Source organism: Pygocentrus nattereri, chromosome 24 (genome assembly GCF_015220715.1).
Source record: "Pygocentrus nattereri isolate fPygNat1 chromosome 24, fPygNat1.pri, whole genome shotgun sequence".
Lineage (NCBI taxonomy): Eukaryota > Metazoa > Chordata > Actinopteri > Characiformes > Serrasalmidae > Pygocentrus > Pygocentrus nattereri.
In genome coordinates this window covers 20,467,481-20,488,860 of record NC_051234.1, presented here as the reverse complement: position 1 = coordinate 20,488,860, position 21,380 = coordinate 20,467,481, and the positions used below count along the sequence as shown (strand labels likewise).

The 21,380-nt window shown below is 36.2% G+C and overlaps 2 protein-coding genes across 2 annotated transcripts in view; both read left to right on the top strand.

Annotated features, from left to right (window-relative positions):
• The window catches only part of cntnap2a (contactin associated protein 2a), a 655,370-nt gene extending 640,766 nt beyond the window's left edge, over positions 1-14,604 (top strand). The window contains exons 22-24 of the mRNA XM_017717995.2: positions 6,374-6,604; positions 8,669-8,740; positions 10,318-14,604. Coding sequence (XP_017573484.2) covers positions 6,374-6,604; positions 8,669-8,740; positions 10,318-10,517 — 503 coding nt within the window. The 3' untranslated portion in view covers positions 10,518-14,604. The remainder of the gene's footprint in view (positions 1-6,373; positions 6,605-8,668; positions 8,741-10,317) is intronic.
• A 6,764-nt stretch (positions 14,605-21,368) lies between these two features.
• Positions 21,369-21,380, top strand: part of cul1b (cullin 1b) — a 35,689-nt gene continuing 35,677 nt past the window's right edge. The window contains exon 1 of the mRNA XM_017718016.2: positions 21,369-21,380. This exon is cut by the window's right edge and continues 81 nt beyond it. The gene's annotated coding sequence lies outside the window, so the exon portion shown is untranslated.

Genomic DNA, 21,380 nt, shown 5'->3' with positions numbered 1-21,380 from the left:
TGGCCACCCAAAGTGACTCAAACTTTCGATACTGAAAATCTTACAAATATATAAAACAAAACACAAATAAAAATGCATGTGAGGCATGAAATTCCATTTTTGATCTTGGTGGGGTCATTCACATATGAGCCCATTCACAGCCCATCCTCCCTACTCACCCACTCTTTTCTTACTGTCCTCTGTCTTTACTCCACATCCACGTGACCATGTTTCACGATTATGGTTGAAATATTCCATTGGTAAACGGAAGTGTCATTCCTTACTGTTTTTAGCAAAGTCAAAAAAAAGTGTGCTTATTTTTTAAGTTAATGTTTTGTCTAATTAAACGTCTCTGAGGCATTCTGGGACGAAGTGCAGTTTGTGGCTGGCAATACAGCTGAGCAAAGATGACATTATGGCAAGAACAGCAATGTTACTAGACTATATAGCTGCCAGTTGTTTGCTGCTACTAGACTCACATGAACTTTTTTACTTGTTAAATTCTCTTTATAACTGGATATATTCTGTCCTCATTAGTAGGCTGGACAGATAACAGAAACCTAGTGAGCTAACAGGCAAACACTATGACAACAAAAAACAGACTTCAGGTTTAAGCCTTCAAATAAATAGGGGGGGACATACAAAGCAAAGAGCATTTTTTACATGCCTGTTATGGGCTAAAAATGTTCATATATAACTTGAGCTGACATAAAAATCCCAAAGAGTGCCAAGCTAGCTACTATGGTGACAATACAAGGAGCATTACTGAAACATGCATTTAAAAAGCAGATTTCTACCTTAGACAGTACATGAAAATTGAATACTTTATAGTTACATGATTGTACCTGACTGTCAGTGTAAACACAAAAACTTTAAGTGACTTTATTATGTGAATAATTGATGTAACATTAGGCTGTAAATAGGATCCTCTGTTTAAAGTGTCCCTGCTGTCGGTGGTGACCGTGTGGATCTGGGGGTGGGGGCAGGATGGTGTGTGTTATTACAATGCTGGCTCAACATTGTGATGTCGGTCAGCCATCGACGATGGATAATGGCATAGTCTACCGGCCCAACCCTATCTTCTACTCTGTCAAAGTTCCAGGTCTCGCTTTTACAGATACCCTGGCACAACTTTTACATTTCTGAAGCTTCAAATTTGAAGTACATTCATAGGAACTAACTTTATCTCACTGCTAAACAACGTGAAAACTTGACAGAAGTAACGGTGGATAGTTTAACAGTTGCTAAGCAGTGACTGAAAAAGAAAATTAAGCAGAATGTTAGGAGAGACGCCAAGAGCATCAGGAGTATGATTGGCTGTAACACAGGGACAAATTAGTTAATGTGCCATTAGTAAAGTTCCCACCCACAGCTGTTTAGGTTTTTTTCATAATTGCCTCCTAATTGTGCCCATAAAACCCATTGGATGATCCATGCCTGGTGCCCATCCAAACAACAGACCTGGTGCCGCTGCTGGACTGACCTACACAAGCTGAGCTGCTGTATCAGCATTCACAGAAACATTCCCTTTTAAGATGTAGAAGCACTGCAGATCAGACTGCAGAATCCTTATCTGCCGGCAGTGAGAAGCCTGAGAGGGGCGTTGGTATTCAGAGCCATCCTCTGGAATTAAATGAAAGTGTTTTGTCTGGGAGGTTGGGGGTGGAAAGCTGAGAAAGAATGTACTGTTTAGGCGAACATCAGCAGCATTACTTTGCTTTAATGTTATAGCTGTCTAGAACCTGGATTAATGGCAGCTATACAGCGTATGGAGCCATTGCATTTACTCTAGAGGAAAAAAATGTGGTACCAGTGCTGTCAAACCTCGCGCACGGATTATTTTGGTATTAAAGCCTCTAGATGGAGAGTTGGGAACAGCTTGGTGAAACAGCCTGCAGCTCACTCGGTGATTGCCTCAGGCTAGCACGGACTGCATTTTAATCTGCAGTGTTCTGAATGTACTGTAGCTGACATACTAAAATAATAAAAGTAGATAATAAAGTGAATAATAAAAGTAGCTATATATATATATTATAAAGGCGTGGTCACTTCAGGCCAAGCAACTTTAATGTCGTCTCATATTAGTCATTGCTATTTTATACAACTTCCACAACTTACTACTTCCTTATTTAGCACTTAACTTATTGAAATATTACTAACTATACATGGTGCTGATGGTATTTTAGATGGTTTGTTCAGTATTTCAGGTTTTGTGGAACGATAACAATTAAATGATAAATGATCAATTTATTGTAATTTTAGAATCATCTCCAGCTTTGTTTATGCTGGACACAACTATCATCTCCTACAGGTTTTTACTGGTTGTTGTTTGAAACCTCTAAAGTAATAGAGTATTACTCTTCATTCAGGATGTAAATGCATCTTAAAATGTTGTCAATATTATGTGTGTATATATATATATATATATATATATATATATATATATATATTTCAACTATTTAGTGTGTCTACTCTTTTCTTTTATTACAGCTTCCATTCTTTTCAAAAAAATCTGCAGAGATTTTTCCACACCTCCAAAGTTCAGTCTTAGAAGTTGTTTTTGCATTTTGTGCTTCACACATTTCGAGTAAGCAAATTCATATTGTTGAATTCTGTGGTGGTCAGTCCATTGTTCTGAGAAGACCAGCAGCTTCTTTCTTTGATGTAATAGTTTCCTTTTCTTAGTGAGGGCTTCTTGATGGCTGCACATCCTTTCAGATTCATAATGTTGAGTTGTCTTTACACAGATGACTGTATGTTTGCCTAAAATAATGCTTGAAACAAGCCAAATTATCTGCCAGCTGAACAAGATTTGTAATTTCATTAGATAAAATAAGAAAAAGGTTGATTAATCTTATGTTTATTATGAAAATGTTGAGATTTTTATTGGATTGGATATTTTTGGATGATTTTGCTTGTGAAGTTATTTTTTTTCCATTAGCAACGTGAGGTTAGTATAATTGTATGCATTCATGTAACAAAGTGCAAACAATATTATTAAAAACAGTCACTCCAAACTTTAGAATGATGTCTATAGACAAGTTAGGAAGAAACTTTCTACAAGCTGATTGAAGAATGTAACTGTAAACTGTACATCCAGGCCATTATCAGATGCCTGAAGGTCATAAACTAGACTTATTTCCTGAAATCACTGCAATATAAAGCCACTTACTGCTCGGATTCTTAAGCTGCTCGATCAATATAGGAAGCATAACCTGATGACTCTAATCCACTATAGGGTCAATGCAGGCCGTCGAACCTGATACCGTGCTAAGAGATTGCCTGCATGCTGCAGTGTGGTTCAGACATGCGGTACATTTCCTGGAACTAAGTGAGATGCTGAGCACTTGACTATCAGGTCACGCAGTGTATTCATTCCCAGCCTGATAGACGTGATTACTTCAGTGGGAGGGAAAAAAGATGCCTGGCTGTCAGCTCTGGATGGATTTATATTAACACGAATCATTCCCGGTCAGTGGAATCGTTAAGTGGATGCTGAGCTTCAAACTGTGTCTTGCAGAACCATGAAAGTAATGACATTATACAGAGTAAATGTACGGGACATCTAGGGGCAGAATTATTAACATTGTGCACCATTGCAAACTCTACTTTCACTCTGACTGTAATGATTTACTAAATAGGTGCAGCGATCCTTTAGTGCTCATAATAAGATGAAAGGGGCGGAACTGCTCTTTTGTGCTTTTGCCTCATTGGATATGGATTTATAGCGATTTCCTCCTCAAAATGCAAAATACTGGGAGGAAATTATCATAATGAAACACTTACTACAATTTAGTAAGGCTGACAGTAAATACTGACTGCGTACTGTTTAATGCTCATGAAAGAGACATAGAAACATAGCTGACCTTGTTTGTGTTCAGAGAGAAAAGAGGTGTTCAAACATGCTTATTTAATGTTGATTGTAAAAACACCTGTAAAAACTCGTGTCACATTATTTGTAATTTGATTATGGAAATCAAAAAATGTTAAAACCCCAAATTATATTTCAAATAAATAAATAAATAATGTTTCTTAATTACTGCTTATTACTAGCATAAATTGAAACGCTGTGCATAATGTAAATAAAAAATGATTGCAATGATATGCAAATCATTGAAACATATTTTATTGAAAACAACAACATATCAAATGTTTAAATAGAGAAATTTTATTGTTTTTGAAAAATATATGCCCATTTTGAATTTCATGTCAGCAATACATTTAAAAAAAAACGGGGGAAAAAAAAGACTGCTTAAGTTGTGTAATGCAAAAAAATAAAAATACACCCGGTGGAACATCTCACAACTAATCTGGTCAAATGGCAACAGGTCAGTATCATGATTGGGTATAAAAAGAGCATCCCAGAAAGGCTGAGTCTTTCAGAAGTAAAGATGAGGAGGGGTTCACCACTCTGTGAAAGACTTCACAGGCAAATACTGCAACAATTCCTAAATCCTATATCAAACAAGAAGGAGAAAACTTTTCACTTTCAATACTAAAGCAAGTGGTCTCTTCAGTTGCCAAATACGTTGAGTGTGGTAAAAAGAAGAGGTGATGTAATACACTGGCATCAAAATCAATGTGGGCATATATTTTTTCAAAAAACAATAAAATTTGTCAGTTTCAACATCTGATATGTTGTCTTTGTACTATTTAAAATGAATAAATATAGAATTTAAATGATTTGCACATCATTGCATTATCTTTTATTTACATTTTGTACACTGTCCCAACTTTTTTGGAAATGGGTTGTGTAAGGTTAATGTGTAAACCTGGAAGTTCTTAGTACAATACCTGCTAAATGGCCACCCCCAACAGCACAAAGTAGACCAGTGGTAATTAGTGCCTCTCAGTAAATCTGCTCCCTGTAGTGTTAATAAGGAATGGATGTGTTGTTTGTTAGTCATTTCGATGACACTGTAATTCTGAAATCACCATGATGCTGAAGTTGGCTTCTTATTTTTTTGTTCCACTGTTAACAGTGCAGCAGTTACACTTCGTGTACATGTACAAAAAAAACAAACAAAAAAAACAAAAAACAAAAACAACAACAAATTGTAACTGCTGCACCACTTAAGGTAGAATGGAAAATTTGAATAAGAAGCTGCCAAATAGGCCAGCATTTGCCATTTATTCTCTGAATTTAACACACTGGGGAAATAAATAAGACATAACATGCTGCCTGTACCAAAGTTGTACCACACTTTATATTTTAATGTTTAGTTTTCCCATATACCCCATATACTGTGGACAGTTAACAGTAATAAATCTGTCTCACTCAGATTAGTTTTTCCCTTTTGCTTTACTGCATTCCTAAGTGACACACTCAGACTCGGTTGTGGTGTACTGATTCATGTGAAATTGTATTAATGTGAGCGAGCTGTACACAATGAAAATCAAAACATAACAGAGGATTGATGGCCACTGGAGGGGCAGAATATTAGTTTGTCTGTCATTTGTGACAAAGATGTGTTAAAATTATTTCCCAATCCTCTCCTTTACTCCTCAGTCTCATCTTGATCATACTACAAGAGACTTTTTGTTCTGTCAGCTCCTCGCTGTCTCTCTTTTTTTCGTTTGTATGTGTATTTGACAGTGTGTGAGTGTTTATCTGTTTACATTTCAAATGATATGTAATTCCTGATTCTCTAATAAGTAACAGTATGACCATCAGAGGAATATATCATGGTAAAGGACATCTACACTGTGTAAACTGCTGTTGCTAATGAATTTAACATTAAAAATTTACTATTTTGATATCAGTGAATTTATACAGTTTGGAAGCTGTGAATATAAGGGTTACTGTACGTAGAGGTTGATATAACATATAACAAATATGAGACAGAGGGGGAAAGAGAGCGAGAGAAAGAGAGCGAGCAAGAGATGCAATATTGCAGAGAAAGGCTTATTAAAATTAGCTTTTTTAATTCTTTACTCTGCTAATTGGATATGCGAGAATAATAATCAAAAGAAGCTAATAAAGACCTTAATTATATATATTTTTTTATTTTACAGTCAAAATCCTGCAATAACAAATATGAATTCTGCAGCCTAAATATCACCTTTCTAAATTATACTCTTCATTAGACTGCAGTCTTTATTAATAATTGAAATGAAATATGAATGCTGATAAATGCAAGTAGGGTATAATGATTTTATTCTGTTTGTCTTTGATTTTAAAGGGCTAGATCCAACATTTTTCCAGATCCACTTATGACATTGTGAGGGTGTCTGTACCAAAAGTAGTTATAGCTAATTTATAAATGACCATTTTTCCACCTCTCTATCTGAATAGCGAGAGCTCAGCAGAAAAGGATGAAACTCACCATTCAAAAGACAGTAGTCTAATTTCTTTTATGGATTTTTGATTCTATCTTTACTCTCCTTCCTGCAGAGACCGGTCAGATTGATCCTGTGCTGATTGAGAAATACAACACTCCGGGGTTTGTAGGCTGTCTGTCCAGAGTGCAGTTTAACTCCATCGCTCCACTGAAAGCTGCCCTCAGGACGCAGGTTCCAGCACCAGTCTCCCACCAAGGCAAACTCGTGGAGTCCAACTGCGGAGCATCACCACTGACCATTCCACCAATGTCTGCCGCCACTGACCCCTGGCACCTGGATGGAGGTATTACCATAATTTAACAATAGCTTGACAGTATATTATAAAGAGAAGCTCAAAACCCATCAGTGCAGGTATTACATTCTGTTGGAGCTGGATTTAAGTTGGAGAGGTTCTTTAAGTGTTTAGCAACAAGATCTGTGATTTTAATGCAGTATGCATAGTTTTACAGTCTGCCAGTAATAATTGTGGAATAATATTAATCCAGTATAAATCTCGCAAGTGACCGGTTTTTACAGTCTGACAATAATAATTATGGAATGATTTTAATTCTGTATGAATCTACAGTTTGTGGTGTTTTTACAGTCTGATGATAATGCTCAATAACAGCAGTCCTGTTTCAGTACAGTAGACGCTAACAGAATAGCATAACCTCCTAATACACACGGTTGAGAACAGTGTTGTTATTGTTATTGAATGTGCCTGAGGTGTAACAATGATGTGAACATCCACACTACAACCTTTCAGTCTGCAGGATTTTACACAGATATTTTATCCCAAACAAATCAAATCTGGAGAAGACCAACTGCTCCTACTCTGTTCAACAGAATAATCATTTAATGAATTCTTTTTGATAGATTGGGTTTGATTATGTTGATTATTATGTTTGATTATTTAAAATGTAGCAGCAATTTGGAACTGGAATAGAGGGAATAATTTTGCTATAGAGAATTACTTGAATCAGTGTGTAGAATGTCAGCTTAGTCTACACCTCGAACACAGCCTTTATAAAAGGCTGATTCAGGCAGAAATTCTGCTTTCTCAAAGCTGGAATACATCTGCACTGACCTTTTTTTCAGAGCAGTAGTTTTCCCTGAAGATTGCATGAGGAATTGATTTCTGCCATGCATATCCTTAGCTCTCCCCCAAAATTGCCTGCATTGAAGTGTTTCCTAGAAGTTTAGTAAGCAGACCAGCTTTTACATCTCCAATATAAGCTCCAGCTGAGTGCCGCAGCTTTTTGATGTCCACAGTAAAGCAGAAACTCCAGCTAAGCGAACAGTCCCACTGGGGTGCTTTAGAAAAAAAAAGTGTTTTTTCACCGCCTGTAATAGTATATTACCTCTGGAGACAATTTTAGAAGTCTCTGAAAAGTGCAACTGATACCAAAAGCAGTGTTAGACTGAACTGTTAAAAAAAGTAATACAGCCTACAATCCACCCTGATCTCTAATAAAAACTGACATTTTCCTCATATATGAGGAATGTAGTCCATCTGCACAGCACCAGTCTTTAAATGCATCTAGTGAAGGTTATAGAAAACAATAAGGATGGAAAGAAAACCAGGAAACACTGTGCTGAGAATGGTCCACCACCCACATATCTGGTCAACAGTGGTCCTGTGGTCAGAAATGACCAATGATGAATAGGGTAGAGGGGTGCTGATAAAGTGGCCAGTGAGTGGAAGAAAAGGTGGGTGTTTCTAATAAAGTGGCCTTTAGTGGAAGTACAAGGTACCCACCTTCTAATAAAGTGGCCAGTGAGTAGAAGGACAAGCCTGGTGTTTCTAATAAAAGTGGCGTGTAATGGAAAATACAGGGTAGGTGTTTCTAATAAAGTGAACAGTAAGTGTAGAAGAGGGTTGTTCTCCAGTCATTGGTTTTCTATGCTCAGTTCTTCAGGTATTTTAGTGCTTTTACAGTCACAATAAATGAATTTTATTTAGTTCTGCTTTTCTAGCATTATAGATAATGACATCTAATAAAGTCTGTCAGAATACTTTATCACTGCAACAACGTTTCCAGGAACTGTTTATATCAGTTTAGTGATACCAAACGGATTCTTTTGTCCACTTCAAATAATTGAAGGTTAACCAGCTTAAAATGTCTCTTAATCTGTTACTGTTTCCTTTTTTTTATAATGTGGATGTAAACACTGCACAACTGCTTGGCAGATTAGCTTTTGAATTAGTTTAACCAGCTGATTAGGAAAAAAACGATTCAACAAAATCAATTTGTTCATGGGTTGGACACTGCTGATTTTGCAATGTGCAGGTGCACAATATTCAAAACTAATGGTAATGTTTACATTTGTTTGAAGACATAACAACCTGCAACACTGCTTCTTCCAGGTGCTGATTTCCCTTTCAATGAGGAGAGAGTCATACCGGATGGGGTCAACAGGAACTCAGCAATAATTGGAGGTAAGAAGAATTGAGACATCACTTTTATTCAGATTGTTTTCTACTTTTATGGAGAAAAGCAAAGTTTTAACAGGACTACAAGTTATTTGAAAAAAAAGAGCAGGCTGTAATCTGATATAAATCATTTCTCATTGTTTATTGTAACACGTGGAGAAGTGGAGGAGTGTACAAAGTGCAGATTGGAAAATTTCAATTCAATTTGTGTTGTAAGCAGAACAAGAGATTTTGTATTATTCAATTCAACTGTTGGGTATGTAGTATTGCTCTGCAAGAAGAAAAATTATTTACACCTTTCTGTCATTTTTTTTCATCAAATCAAACAAAAAAGAACACTAAGTACAGAATGTAAATCAAATATAATTGTATTTCATGTCATAACTGCGTAATTCTGTAATAATCTATACAGCTTTAAAAAGTTTAAAAACTACAGTTCAAAAGTTTGAAATCAATGGTTTTATTAAAACAAAACCAATTTGTTTGTAAATAAAACGACTCCAATATGCTCATCAACTAAAAGACAAGACTCTAGCAAGCCAAAAATAAAAATGAAGAAATACTAAATGTGTCAAAAATGACAAACAGAGCTATAGAAGATTCTAAAATGACTGAGAAAGCTGTAGAACATCAAGAACACCAATTCCAAACTTGACTAAAAATGTATCTAAATTACAGAATATTCTTGTTCGCATGTTCTTGAAATATAATAAAATAAATAAAGAGTTCAGAAATAGTCACAGTGCATCCAACAATAAAAGCAACATGGAACCAAAGTCAGTTCATGGGGAGACTGGCTTCTTTCGATTTCTCTCTTTATACACATACTGTATGTGGAACGCCAGGTGCGTAGAAGGATGTATTCCATTAAAAATATCTAAGAAAACAGACCAGTATTTTTCCATTTTTCTACAGCAGATAGGTTTTGGGAAATAGGATGCTTGCATTACTGCTACTAAGTGCTCACTGGTTGACTTAGAGATGTAACCAGGTACTTAAGGACTCAGTTAACTGAGTAATTGGAGTACTGAAATCAATATTTGTGGATTTCTGCTGCTGATTGGTTAGCATTACTGATGCTGAGTGCTGATTGGTTGGTGAGCTGAGCAGGTCATTGGCAACAAGTAGTTTGTGTTTACTGATGTCATGAACATACATAAGATATTGTTAGAAAAAGCAAAAAAGCACTCAGTAATGTAACATCAGTGCTGTACAATTTTATGCTGCTTTATGTTGATAAAGCACAAGCATATTTAAGCATTTTCCTTATATTTATTTATATTTATCCTTATATATCCATATTTAACTACCATTTTCCATGAAAGCTCCATAGGAAACCATTTATTTTTGGACTAATTTGCCGTACAACAATCTGCATGTACCTCTGCACCAGTATTTTTAAACATATGTTTCAGACCAAAGTCTTATCTCTACGTTTCACATCAAACCACTCTGAAAGACCCTGTATACATCCTAATGTTTTAATTATGCAGAAATTGTGAAAAATTTGTGGAATTCCCCTTTACAGGAGATAAACACAACAAAATGAGTGATTTGATCTGATCTGTTCTTTTTGTTCTTAGGCATTATTGCTGTGGTGATCTTCACCATCCTGTGCACTCTGGTGTTCCTGATCCGCTACATGTTCCGCCACAAAGGCACCTACCACACCAACGAGGCCAAAGGCCGAGAGTCCTCCGAATCGGCCGACACGGCCATCATCGGAACCGACCCCAACTTTACAGAAACCATCGATGAGAGCAAGAAAGAATGGTTCATCTAACCCGGCTGTGGTCAGAATGTACGGACTCCTTCAGACTCGATCAGAGCGAGCCGGAAAACTCGGCGGCGGTTTCACGTTCAAAGCTGAGAAATGAACCAAACTGTACATACTGAATATCTCGTCAATAATTTCTATTGTGGTTGGGCGTTTGAAGAGTCCTTTACATATTTAATTGCTGACTCATGTGTGAACAAAGCATTTTTTTCTTGATTTTTTTAAACTTTCTTTAAATTTGAGACCTTCATAATTGCCAGTTTGTTTTCATTTTTATTTCATGTTTGATTATATTGCTTATGTTAATCCTACAGTCTTTCAAAGCGATTCTTGCGCGCAGTGTTTCTGAATGACTAAATGCCACTCTATATGAATCTTTTTATTTGCTTCACAGAATATATGAGACAGATTTCATTTTGTAATGACTTTGGATTGTATCAGTATTTCAGAGGGAAACTGAGGCATGCACTATAAGAGCATCTTGAAAAACAAAATTAAGTCCAGCTTCACTGCTGCTTTCTTTCTTCTGCACTCATAAAAAATTACTTAAAAACTGAAAATATATTAATATATATGAAAGTATATCAATACTAATTGCAATTTGGCTTTATGTTGAGATAACAAAGTCCGTCTGCTGGCTCTAAATGGGAATGTGTGGCGAAATTAACTTAATAGTTAAAAGTGTCCAAGCTTGCAGACTTATCCATTAATGTGTGTATACATTGCCAAACACCTCTTGGTCTTACATGCTTGCGTTTTGCAGAAGAATTGTATTACGATGAGGCTCCAAGATAAGTTAAAAAAGTAATTAACCTGCCTAGGCTGACGATTACGGAACGTTTCAGTGACCTGAAGAAAGAAGGATTGTGCTCATTTGCTAAAAGGCTCAATCCGAGGTGCCTTCAGGATTCAGTCAGTGAGCCTTCTGCCTGAGAGGTGACTAACCGTTCTCATTTATATAGACAATGTGTGAAATCAAGCCTTTGTTTAGCAGTACAGGACTCTTACATAAGGGCATTGCATAATGTAATATGTGCATTGCATATGAGACACCTATATTATAACCATTGCTGCTAGAGCAGTAGATTTGTTATCTGATGGCGAATGAAAGGGTGTTGGCTGTAGTTTGAGTTCATTCTACAGGTATGCTTGTACTTGTTTGTTTGTGATCACACTGTCACGTCAGCGTTTCGTTTCTTGATTGCATTTTTTAAGTATGCTTTTGTATTGCATTTTTATTATTGCTGTAATTGAGCCGGGGCTAAAACTAATTTTAACTTACAGTTCCGTCTTATTTGTATTGAAGTAATAGGAAACTCACCAATACAATTTTTCTGTCATCACAGGGACATGGGAAGTGCACATGCTGAGGTTAATGCAGCAGCCCCAACTTTCTGCTAAAAGTAATTATTAAAAATAAGTTTGAAATATACTGTTTTCAGCGTATTGTAGGGTCACGTGTGCCAGCTGTAGGAGAAAGTTTGTATTTTTATTTTGCTTTAGTTTTACTTCTCTGTATTTTCAGTAACAGATTTGTCATCTCCATTTGTGGTGGGTGCAGTCCTTTGACTTTAAGCTAAGCTTTAAGCTTGCTGTATATAAGACTTAGTTTATTTAAACTAAACTGCTGTATTGAGGACTTAATTTACAAAAGCTAATTTGCATGGTGACATAGCTAACTCAAGCTAACTTGCTGTATCAGTGATTTAGTTAACTTAAGCTAACTTGCTCTATCTGTGACTTTGCTAACCCAAGCCACTTGGCTTGGTGATTTAGCTATTTTGGCTAAATTGCTCCATCAGAGACTAGGTTAACCTATCTGTGACTTAGCTAACTTTGGCTGTTTTGCTTGTTGACTTTGCTAACCCAAGCCAATTTGCTATATGAGTGACTTAAGCTAACTTGCTGCATTAGCGACTTTACTAATTTACTTTTATTGGTGACTTAGCTCATTTTGGCTGTATTGTTTGTTGACTTTGCTAAGCCAAGCTTACTTGCTGCATTAGTGACTTAGCTGACTTAAGCTAACTTGCTGCATTACTTTCTGTGACGTGTTTATAATGTCTTTCATTGTAGCACTTGCAATCTTAATATTTCTCAAGATATGCTCTATTTTGTAAATTCACTTAAATGGAGGCAAATTTATTTGGCATATTATTTGCTAAGATTAATGCTGCTTAAAAATGCACAACCCTCAGTTTAAAATGTCTTCCCACGTCCCTGCCACATCAACGGTAAGGTTGTATTGAAATCAGTGGTATGTTTAACATTTGGCACTTCCAAATTCTGCCTGTCTAGCTTTAACAATCCACAACAGCTTATAACAGTTCTAGCATGCATGTTAGGTTTGGTTTAGTGGACATTAAATTCTCAATCTGCTGAGATGAGAAGCAGTACAGTCAGTATGAACATACTGTAGGGTCTGATGGACAGGTACATATATCAGAACATGGCTCAAAGGACTGTAAAGAACTGTCTTGGTGGCAACATCTATGAAGACTATGGTACATTTGGAAATTCCACCAATTTTTCTCAATTTCTGGAATATTCAGTGGTTGTCAGAGTGGTTTGATATAAAATGCTGCATTATAGAGAAACTTACTGACTCACTTACTGTTCTTACGGTGGGGGTGATAGGACCCAGGGGCCATGTCTACAACTCAAATGTAGTTCTCCTTTCCTACACAAGTCTTTAAAGTTTTTATGTGTAATGCTGATGGTCAAATAGTGATTTTAAAAAAAAACTAACAAAAAACTGGGTGTTGCCTTACAGCGTACCTCTCCGCCTTGAATGTGAAATACATTTTGGGCCAAAACATTACTGTTAGACTACTGTAAAACAACGTCTCAGGCATCAGGCAGCATAATCATAGCCATTTTATGCATGCAATTCTGAAGGTATTAAATGCTTTGGACGTCTGGTTCAGTTTCTCTAGAACCAAACTGCTCTGAATGACTGATTACAAATGAATGATTTAATTAAACAGAAAATAAAAAAATTGGTGGATTTCCCCTTTAAGAGCATTCAGAAGGCAGGGAAAATTAAATGGAGAGCTTTGTGGAATGTAGCAGCAGTCTGTGCATGCAGCAGCAGTCCAAGCCGTATTATAAACACTGTAGATAAACTGAAATCTACGTGTCACACTCTCAGTGTTCCATTATTGTTTTTGTACATTGTTCAAAATTAATATAATGTATAAATCTATTTTTATGAGAATATTTTATAGATGACCTAGCCATCATCTGTGTTTCTCTTCGTGTGTCAGGGTGGTCCAATTGTGAATTGCTGAGAATTTCAGAGGTAGATGCAGTTTCTAAATGTCAGGCATGGTACAGAAAGCCCTGTTTTTAACCTCTTCATGTTTTTATTTTAATGTATTTTTTGTTATTCTGTGATACTAAAACATGCTTATTATTATTGTTATTATTATTATTTCTTCCCAAGAGGACATCAGTTGAAGTATGAAAGACTTTTTTTTTTCATGCCTCACTCCTGCTGCCTGTCATATCCCCTTATGAAATGTGACACCGCAAATGTTTATACACCTTCTGTTATCTGTAAATCCAAATGAAATTTTAAAAAAGTACTTTTTGATTTTAAGGCTAACTTTGTTTACCATGAATAAAATCGTAAAAGCTTTGAAGCTTTTTATTTTATACTGTCCACAGTTATAAGCTAAGCTGCTTTAAAGCATATACAAGTCAATATGTTTCCATTATGAGACATTATGTGCATACTGCTTATGTATCTTACTTATCGTTTCGACGCCAGCATGACCACTGTATGTGAAGTTGTACATACTGTATTGTAAACTATTGTGGAATATCATACCTGTATTTAGTCTTGGGGACATATTTTTTAACTTTTTGTTATGATATTGAAAAGTCAGGAATGAATAGTATAATACTTTTTATATTCAGTACTACTGCGTTCCCGACTGGCTGTGTACCCGTAAGATATTTGTTAAAAAAATAACAAAAAAACACTGATCATCCATCTCATCCATGTGTGAGGCGTTACTGCAAAGTAGGGGAAAACATTATTATAAGTGTGGCAATTCTTTTGGGGAGGGAATAAAAAGTACTTATCAAATCTTTGTCATGATGTTTATTTGGGGATTAGCTGAGCTAGCAGGTATAAAATTTATATTAGACGGTAGAGGTTGTTGCAAGTTTTAATGTGTGGCTGAGTTTAAAGGGGAATTCCACCATATTCCCAAAACTTCGGCACAATTTAAGGGTTGGGTTTTAAGCAAAGTCATTCAGAGTAGTTTGATGTGAAATAAATTGAAGAGATAATTACCATTTTTTCCTTATAACACTGCATTTACCCCTCTTCCTCTGTATGTCGAAGACCAAAACATTCTTATATGTATCTTAAAACACTATCTCAGGCATCAGGTCACATATTAATATATGTAATAGTGTGTGAGGCGTTACACTTTTCAGACTCTGGTTCCTGTTGCCTCCAGCGTGAATTATTCTAACTAATTTCTCAAGAACGGTCCATTTCAGACCTCTCTCAATGACTTTACATTGGAACCATTCGATTGTGAAGAAATTTTGAAATATTGGTGGAATTCACCTGACAGCTAGCATATTATTCATTATGTTATTAATGAATATCACGAGGTTATCATGTATTACAAAGCCCATGGCACCAGTCATTGTTTACCTTAAAAATTGAAATTTCCACTCAGGTACAGAAAACAGGCTTTTAAAATCAGTTTCAACAGGCCTCTATGGCCACCTTGTGGTAAAGGACTGTAACTCCATGCAAAAAAATACTAATCAAAAACTTCTGTATTAGATTTGTTTTAGGCAGCTAGAATTTTGAATACTTTTTGTTAAATTCTTCAAACTGACTCAAAATGTACCTGTTTCAACATTTCTTCATCTTCTTTATTTCTAGCAAATCAAATCTGACACAGTAGTTTTGGCCCATATTATAGTGAAATATATTGGAATGAGCTGCCGAGCGCCTCTTACAAAATGTAAATGAAATGTATCATAATACATTTTCAATATATTTCATTTCTGGATGGGCAATAATAGTAAAATTGTCCCACAAAGGTATTTGACTCATGACCTCAGAATGAATGCAGCCTTATAGGGTTAAAATAATATGAAAACTTTGTAAAGAGTTGCATGACTCCAGGTTGCTCCAACAGGAACGAAACTTAGCCACTTCTGTACTCTGACCATACCATATACCATTACTTCATATTCACACTGTTTATCAATAAATCTACATGTAAACGGTTTTGGTTGTGTGGTTATGTTTTAGCATTCCTAGTATTCAAAGATCAAATATTAAATAGGATTCTAGGCAAAATGATCTTGCTGGTTGGTTTGAAGGGGAATTCCAAATCTCTGCATAATTAAGTGGTTGAGATGTAAACAAAGTAATTCAGAGTGGTTTTGATTAGAATTGTTCTGTTCTGAGAAACCTGCCAATTCAGATGTCATTTTATTTACTATCCAAATCCACCAGTGAACCTAAATAAATCATTTGAAAATCATAATACATTATTGTGGTTGGTGCACATCAACATCAAGCACAACACTGTAATAAATTGTATACATTTGAAAATAAATCCTTCCACCCAGTGAGCCCTGGAACAGGCTCCAGCACTCCCCACGACCCAGGAGGATATGCAGCTTAGATGATGAACGAGTGAGTGAAAATAAAAAAATCTTAATGCAAAAAAGACATAAAAACTATAAATAATTACTGCACTCTTTTATCAGCTAGAGATTAGGGTTTTTTTTAAAAAACACCTTTAATATGTCACTCATAGGCTTGTGACCTTGGTCTACATCTCTATGGTTTGGATGAGTAAAAGTGCATTTCTACATTTACTGAAGGAGTATTGTATGTTGTCCACCTCTGGACTAAATATATTAGTTTGAAATGGGTGCTGTCATGGTGGGCAACATCAAAAAACTACAAAACTTAAAGACAAATTCACGATACATGATATTTATCACAACGTCAGTGCTATATTTAAACAAACCTGAAAAACTAAGACTAAGACTGAATATAATGTAAAGCTGTGTTATGCAAGATTTGGGAATTTGGACAAATGTGTAATTGCACGTAACATGCTTCAGACCCCTTCCCCAAGTGGATGACTCTGATGATGGCAAGCCCATTGAAACAGAATTCAAAGAAAACTCAGTAAAACTCATTGAAGGGCATGTCTTCCATGGATGTAAGTCAATGATCTACTTTTGTCATCATATCTACCTTCATCAGTACAGTGTTGATTTTGAGAGCTAAACATCAAGTCAGACCTTCTTTTTAGCTTGTGCTTGTGACATTAATATGTGAAAACGTATGACATGGTCAATAAACTCCCAAATGGCACCTCTGACTTTTAAATGATAATTTACAGGGTGACTAGCTGCAGCATGCACACACACACACACACACACACACTTTAGCCTGTTTTTGTTCTGCTGACAGCTTTAACACAAAATATTACAAAGTGCAGCTCTTGTGTCTGCAAAAATAAACTATTTAAGATTAACTTGATTTCAAAAATGTTTCCACCTTAATTTGAGTCAAATTAATTCCACCTTGTTATTTATATAATTATATATGTGTATATATATATATATATATATATATATATATATATATATATATATATATATATATATATATATATATATATATATATAAAATATATATCATTTGAGTCAGATGGATCCATTAATCCATCCATTTTCCAAGCCGCTTCTCCGTCAGGGTCACGGGGTTGAGTCAACATATTAAGTACAATCCATCCATCCATCCATCCATCCATCCATCCATCCATTTTCTAAGCCGCTTCTCCGTCGGGGTCGCGGGGTTTAGTCAACATATTAAGTACAATTCATATCCTTCAAAAATCACAGTTCTTTCTGTAATCTTAAATCATACTGTAATCACTTGCTCACCTTTAAAGTACCTTCTTATTCTTGATTATATACTATTAATAAATTCCCCAACAAGACGAACTTGGCTAATTTAATTATTAGTCAATATCATATTATTTCACCTCCCACCCCCACCTATCATAGGAAACGCTCATCCAGCTCAGAGACCCTCCTTAAGTGTTTTACTCACAAAAAACATCCAATGTATTAAAAATTCTTAATCATGCCAACTTCAAAAATGACCATAGAGGGAAAATATCAAATAAGGCAATGTCCTCCGTCACATCCAATCAGCTACTTGTTACTAAGCAGTTTATACAGGTATGATTCACTGACTGTTGTTGTTTGGAGGCTCTCTACAATTAGTAAAAGTTTTTTATGGCATGCCCATTGTAAAATCTCAAAAAACATATTGTGACATAATTTAAAACACAAGAACATATTGCCATAGTGTCCATGTCGTATTACCTGGTCAGGCCGTGTGGATTTGCTTGGCACAAGAATTAGGTTGAGCTGATTGACATTAGAAGATTGGAAATTAGCTCATTCCGGGAGCCTGGATTTCACACTGATTTGTGAAAGTTGATCTTATTAGTTGAGTTTTAATTACTGCAAGTAACCTTCTCCTCAGTGGAGTTCTTGAGATGGACATTTGGAATAGATGTGGTTACGCAAGCATTTATGAAGCTTACTGAAGCGCAACGCTCACTGCCAACATGGGCTCTGCTGTGCCATTCACTGACATGACCTTAGCTACTGTATATACAGAGATTTACAAGTGCAAGAAGAGGCTTTATATAATTAATATAACATGCAGGGTAATGTTTTACAGAGAAGTAAAAACTGAAGGTTAACAATTGTAAAAGAAAGCTAAAAGAAAATTGGATACATTTTAGTGTGTTGCATAAAGAGTCTGAAAGCAACCGTTTAATAAAAATAGAATTAAAGAATTAGGATAGAACAAAAGCTTTGTGATGAAGCTTATAATTATTAGTAGCAGTATTATATTTTGAGTAGCCAGATTTCTTCCGCTTTCTAAACCGTTTATGAATGGCTCTAGTACAGTGCTGCCCAAAGTGGCAGAACAAATGTTTTACACTAAATAAAGCATGTTAAATTCTTATTTTCCTCATAAAATTAAAATCTGAAGGATGTTCTAGCCGAATATTGCATGATTTTGTAAAATATCTTTTTAAAAACATTTTGATAACTACAGTCATTTCTATATTGTTTGCCTTTTTTACCGACAAACATTGTACTTTGGGACCTCAAAACAAAAAGTTATTTCTATGTGACCATTTCCCAACCTCTGTTTATCCCTAAGAAATAAACAGGCTGTTTCTGTCACTGACTGATATCTGTAAATGATATATCTGACTGATATATGTAAATGAGCTTTTTGATTGGCCGCCCTGCTGCTCCTTTCAAATGTCATCCAGACTAAAACACTCAGCATGAGTAGGTGAATCTAAACCAGGGGCATCGCTAGAGCTTCAATGATAGTGGGGCTAAACCTGTAGTAGGGGTGTCTGAGAGCAGTGCCCCTCAATTAGATTAAGATTAGATTAAGTGACCCTTATTAGTCCCACAACGGGGAAATTTCACCTCGGCATTTAACCCATCCCTGAAGTGAAACACCACATACACACTGGTGAACGCTAGGGGGCAGTGAACACACTTTCCCGGAGCAGTGGGCAGCCCTATCCACAGCGCCCGGGGAGTAATCGGGGGTTAGGTGCATTGCACCTCAATCACATACTGTCTGCTCTGGGGATCGACCCGGTGACCTTCTAGTCACAGGGCCGGTTCCCTAACCTCCAGCTCATGACTGTCCTTTAGAATTTTTAATGGCCCCAAAATATCAACTGTCTGCTCATCATGAGCTTTTAGAGTAGCAACAACCAGAAAGTTTATCATAAATGGCCTTTTGGTAAATATGGCAAAGAGCATATCTGTCTCAGTAGTTTCTATTAAGCACAGAGCTAGTATGACTTTAACACTACATTCACCCACTTACAACAGGTACAGATCAAGTAAAAGCACTGAAGTCAATGCAGTCTCCTCTCTTAGATAAGTCACAAAGTCCTAAATATATTATTCAAAATACGCAGCTTATAGATCAGTTTAGTCTCACTAAGTGCAATTAGAAAGAGTGTGAATTTGCACTGTAGGCAAGTTTAATACACTAGGTGACAGACTTTCATGGTCATGGCAAGTGATTATATTTTCTCTGTTAAGCTAAATGAAAATCAGTATTCAACTTAACTAAAAGCTTAACAACTCTCCCTCGCCTTCTTGATCACTCACCTTCACCAGATCTGCTCCTTCAGTCCTGCCAGTCTCCTGTAGCTTTTCTCTCTGTGTTCTTGTATTTAATAAAATATTATACTTACTAAATATAGATTTACAAGACCTCAAACAAACAATGAGAGATCAATCACATTTTTTTCTGTTTTAACTGGTAAAAATCTCATCTGAATGGCCACCTATGAAGCTGTTGCCTCTTAATTTCCATCTACAGGTTGAGGAATTGAGGGATATAACTTACAATTGCTTTATGAGTATGTATATGTACCTTTTTACTACTTACTGTAAACAATATATGAAAAGTACTCATCTAACTGTTTACTAAATACTAAAGAGAAACATATATAAAAAAGGATACTGTTGTTATTGATGTTATCTCTACCTAGGCCACTCTTTCACACTCACGCTAAATCCTTAAAGGAAGACCAGCTGGTTTGTCAGCTGGCTACTGGCAGTGTTAGCCCAACCCCTTCGCCTCATGTAAACCCAAAGTTAGCTAAGCTAGCTAACCTAGCTAACTAACAAGCAACCAAGTCCTGAAAGCCAGCTATACTAACCATAATTTGCCACAAATCCCTATTGTAGGCAGGTATATTCACTCTGTAACTACTTACCATTACACTCTATGTATTACAGACAGTGAATAAGGTTGAATTTGTATTGCAGACAGTGAGCTTTTAGCCAAAATCTAAATCTTCACGTTCAGCGTTTGCCGATCTACCTCAGTTTACACTGAGTAAAACCAGAGACCCTCCCCCAGGTCTGATATGATTGGCTTACAACTTACGAGGTCTGATATGATTGGCTTACAATTTACGAGGTCTGATATGATTGGCCGAGCTCATGTTCCACTTTTCACGTTACGTTTCACGTTAATCTCTAGAAGCACAGCAGAGGCAACGCTGTAGTAGAGCTACAGTAGCTACAGTAGCGCCTTCCCCAGGTCGCGCCCCGCTGTCAGGGCGATGCACGGCTGAATAATGAATGAGAATAAACCAAAGACGATTTGAACTATGCCTGTACATTTATTTGGGAAGGTGGGGGACTAAATAACATTCTGGCCTAGCGACAACTCAGGGATAAACTGCTGTTGTGTAAATGAGTGGACTTTTTGTTGACTTTAGTTTCTAGCAGTATCTGAGCCCAGTACTCTCTTTTCTCTAAGCTCTTGGTAACTAGCAAATATACTTTCTCTAGATAGACAAAGCACTTCTTGTAAATCGCCCTGGATAAGAGCGTCTGCTAAATGCTGTAAATGTAAATGTAAATGAGTGGATATTTGTAAATGCGCAGATTTTTGCGACATGAAGTATGCTTTGAAACTTTAACAGTGTTTACACACTACGTTTGATTTTTCTATTCAAGAACAAAATAGCAATGGAAACCAGAATGGAATTTTACTGATATGGACTCTTTAAAAATAAACAATGCCGGTAGGCAAATAACTGACATTACATATTTTGTCATTAGGCTGGGTCTTTTATTTTCATAGTGACACATGAACGTGTATCTTGAAGAGGTTTTAAGCGTTTTAAGTTGACTGCCGACTGGAACGGACACATTAGCGTGTAATTACCAGTATTAATATTTCAGTTTCAGGACGTGGACGCTAGGGGTGTAGTGTTGGTGTGTGTGGAT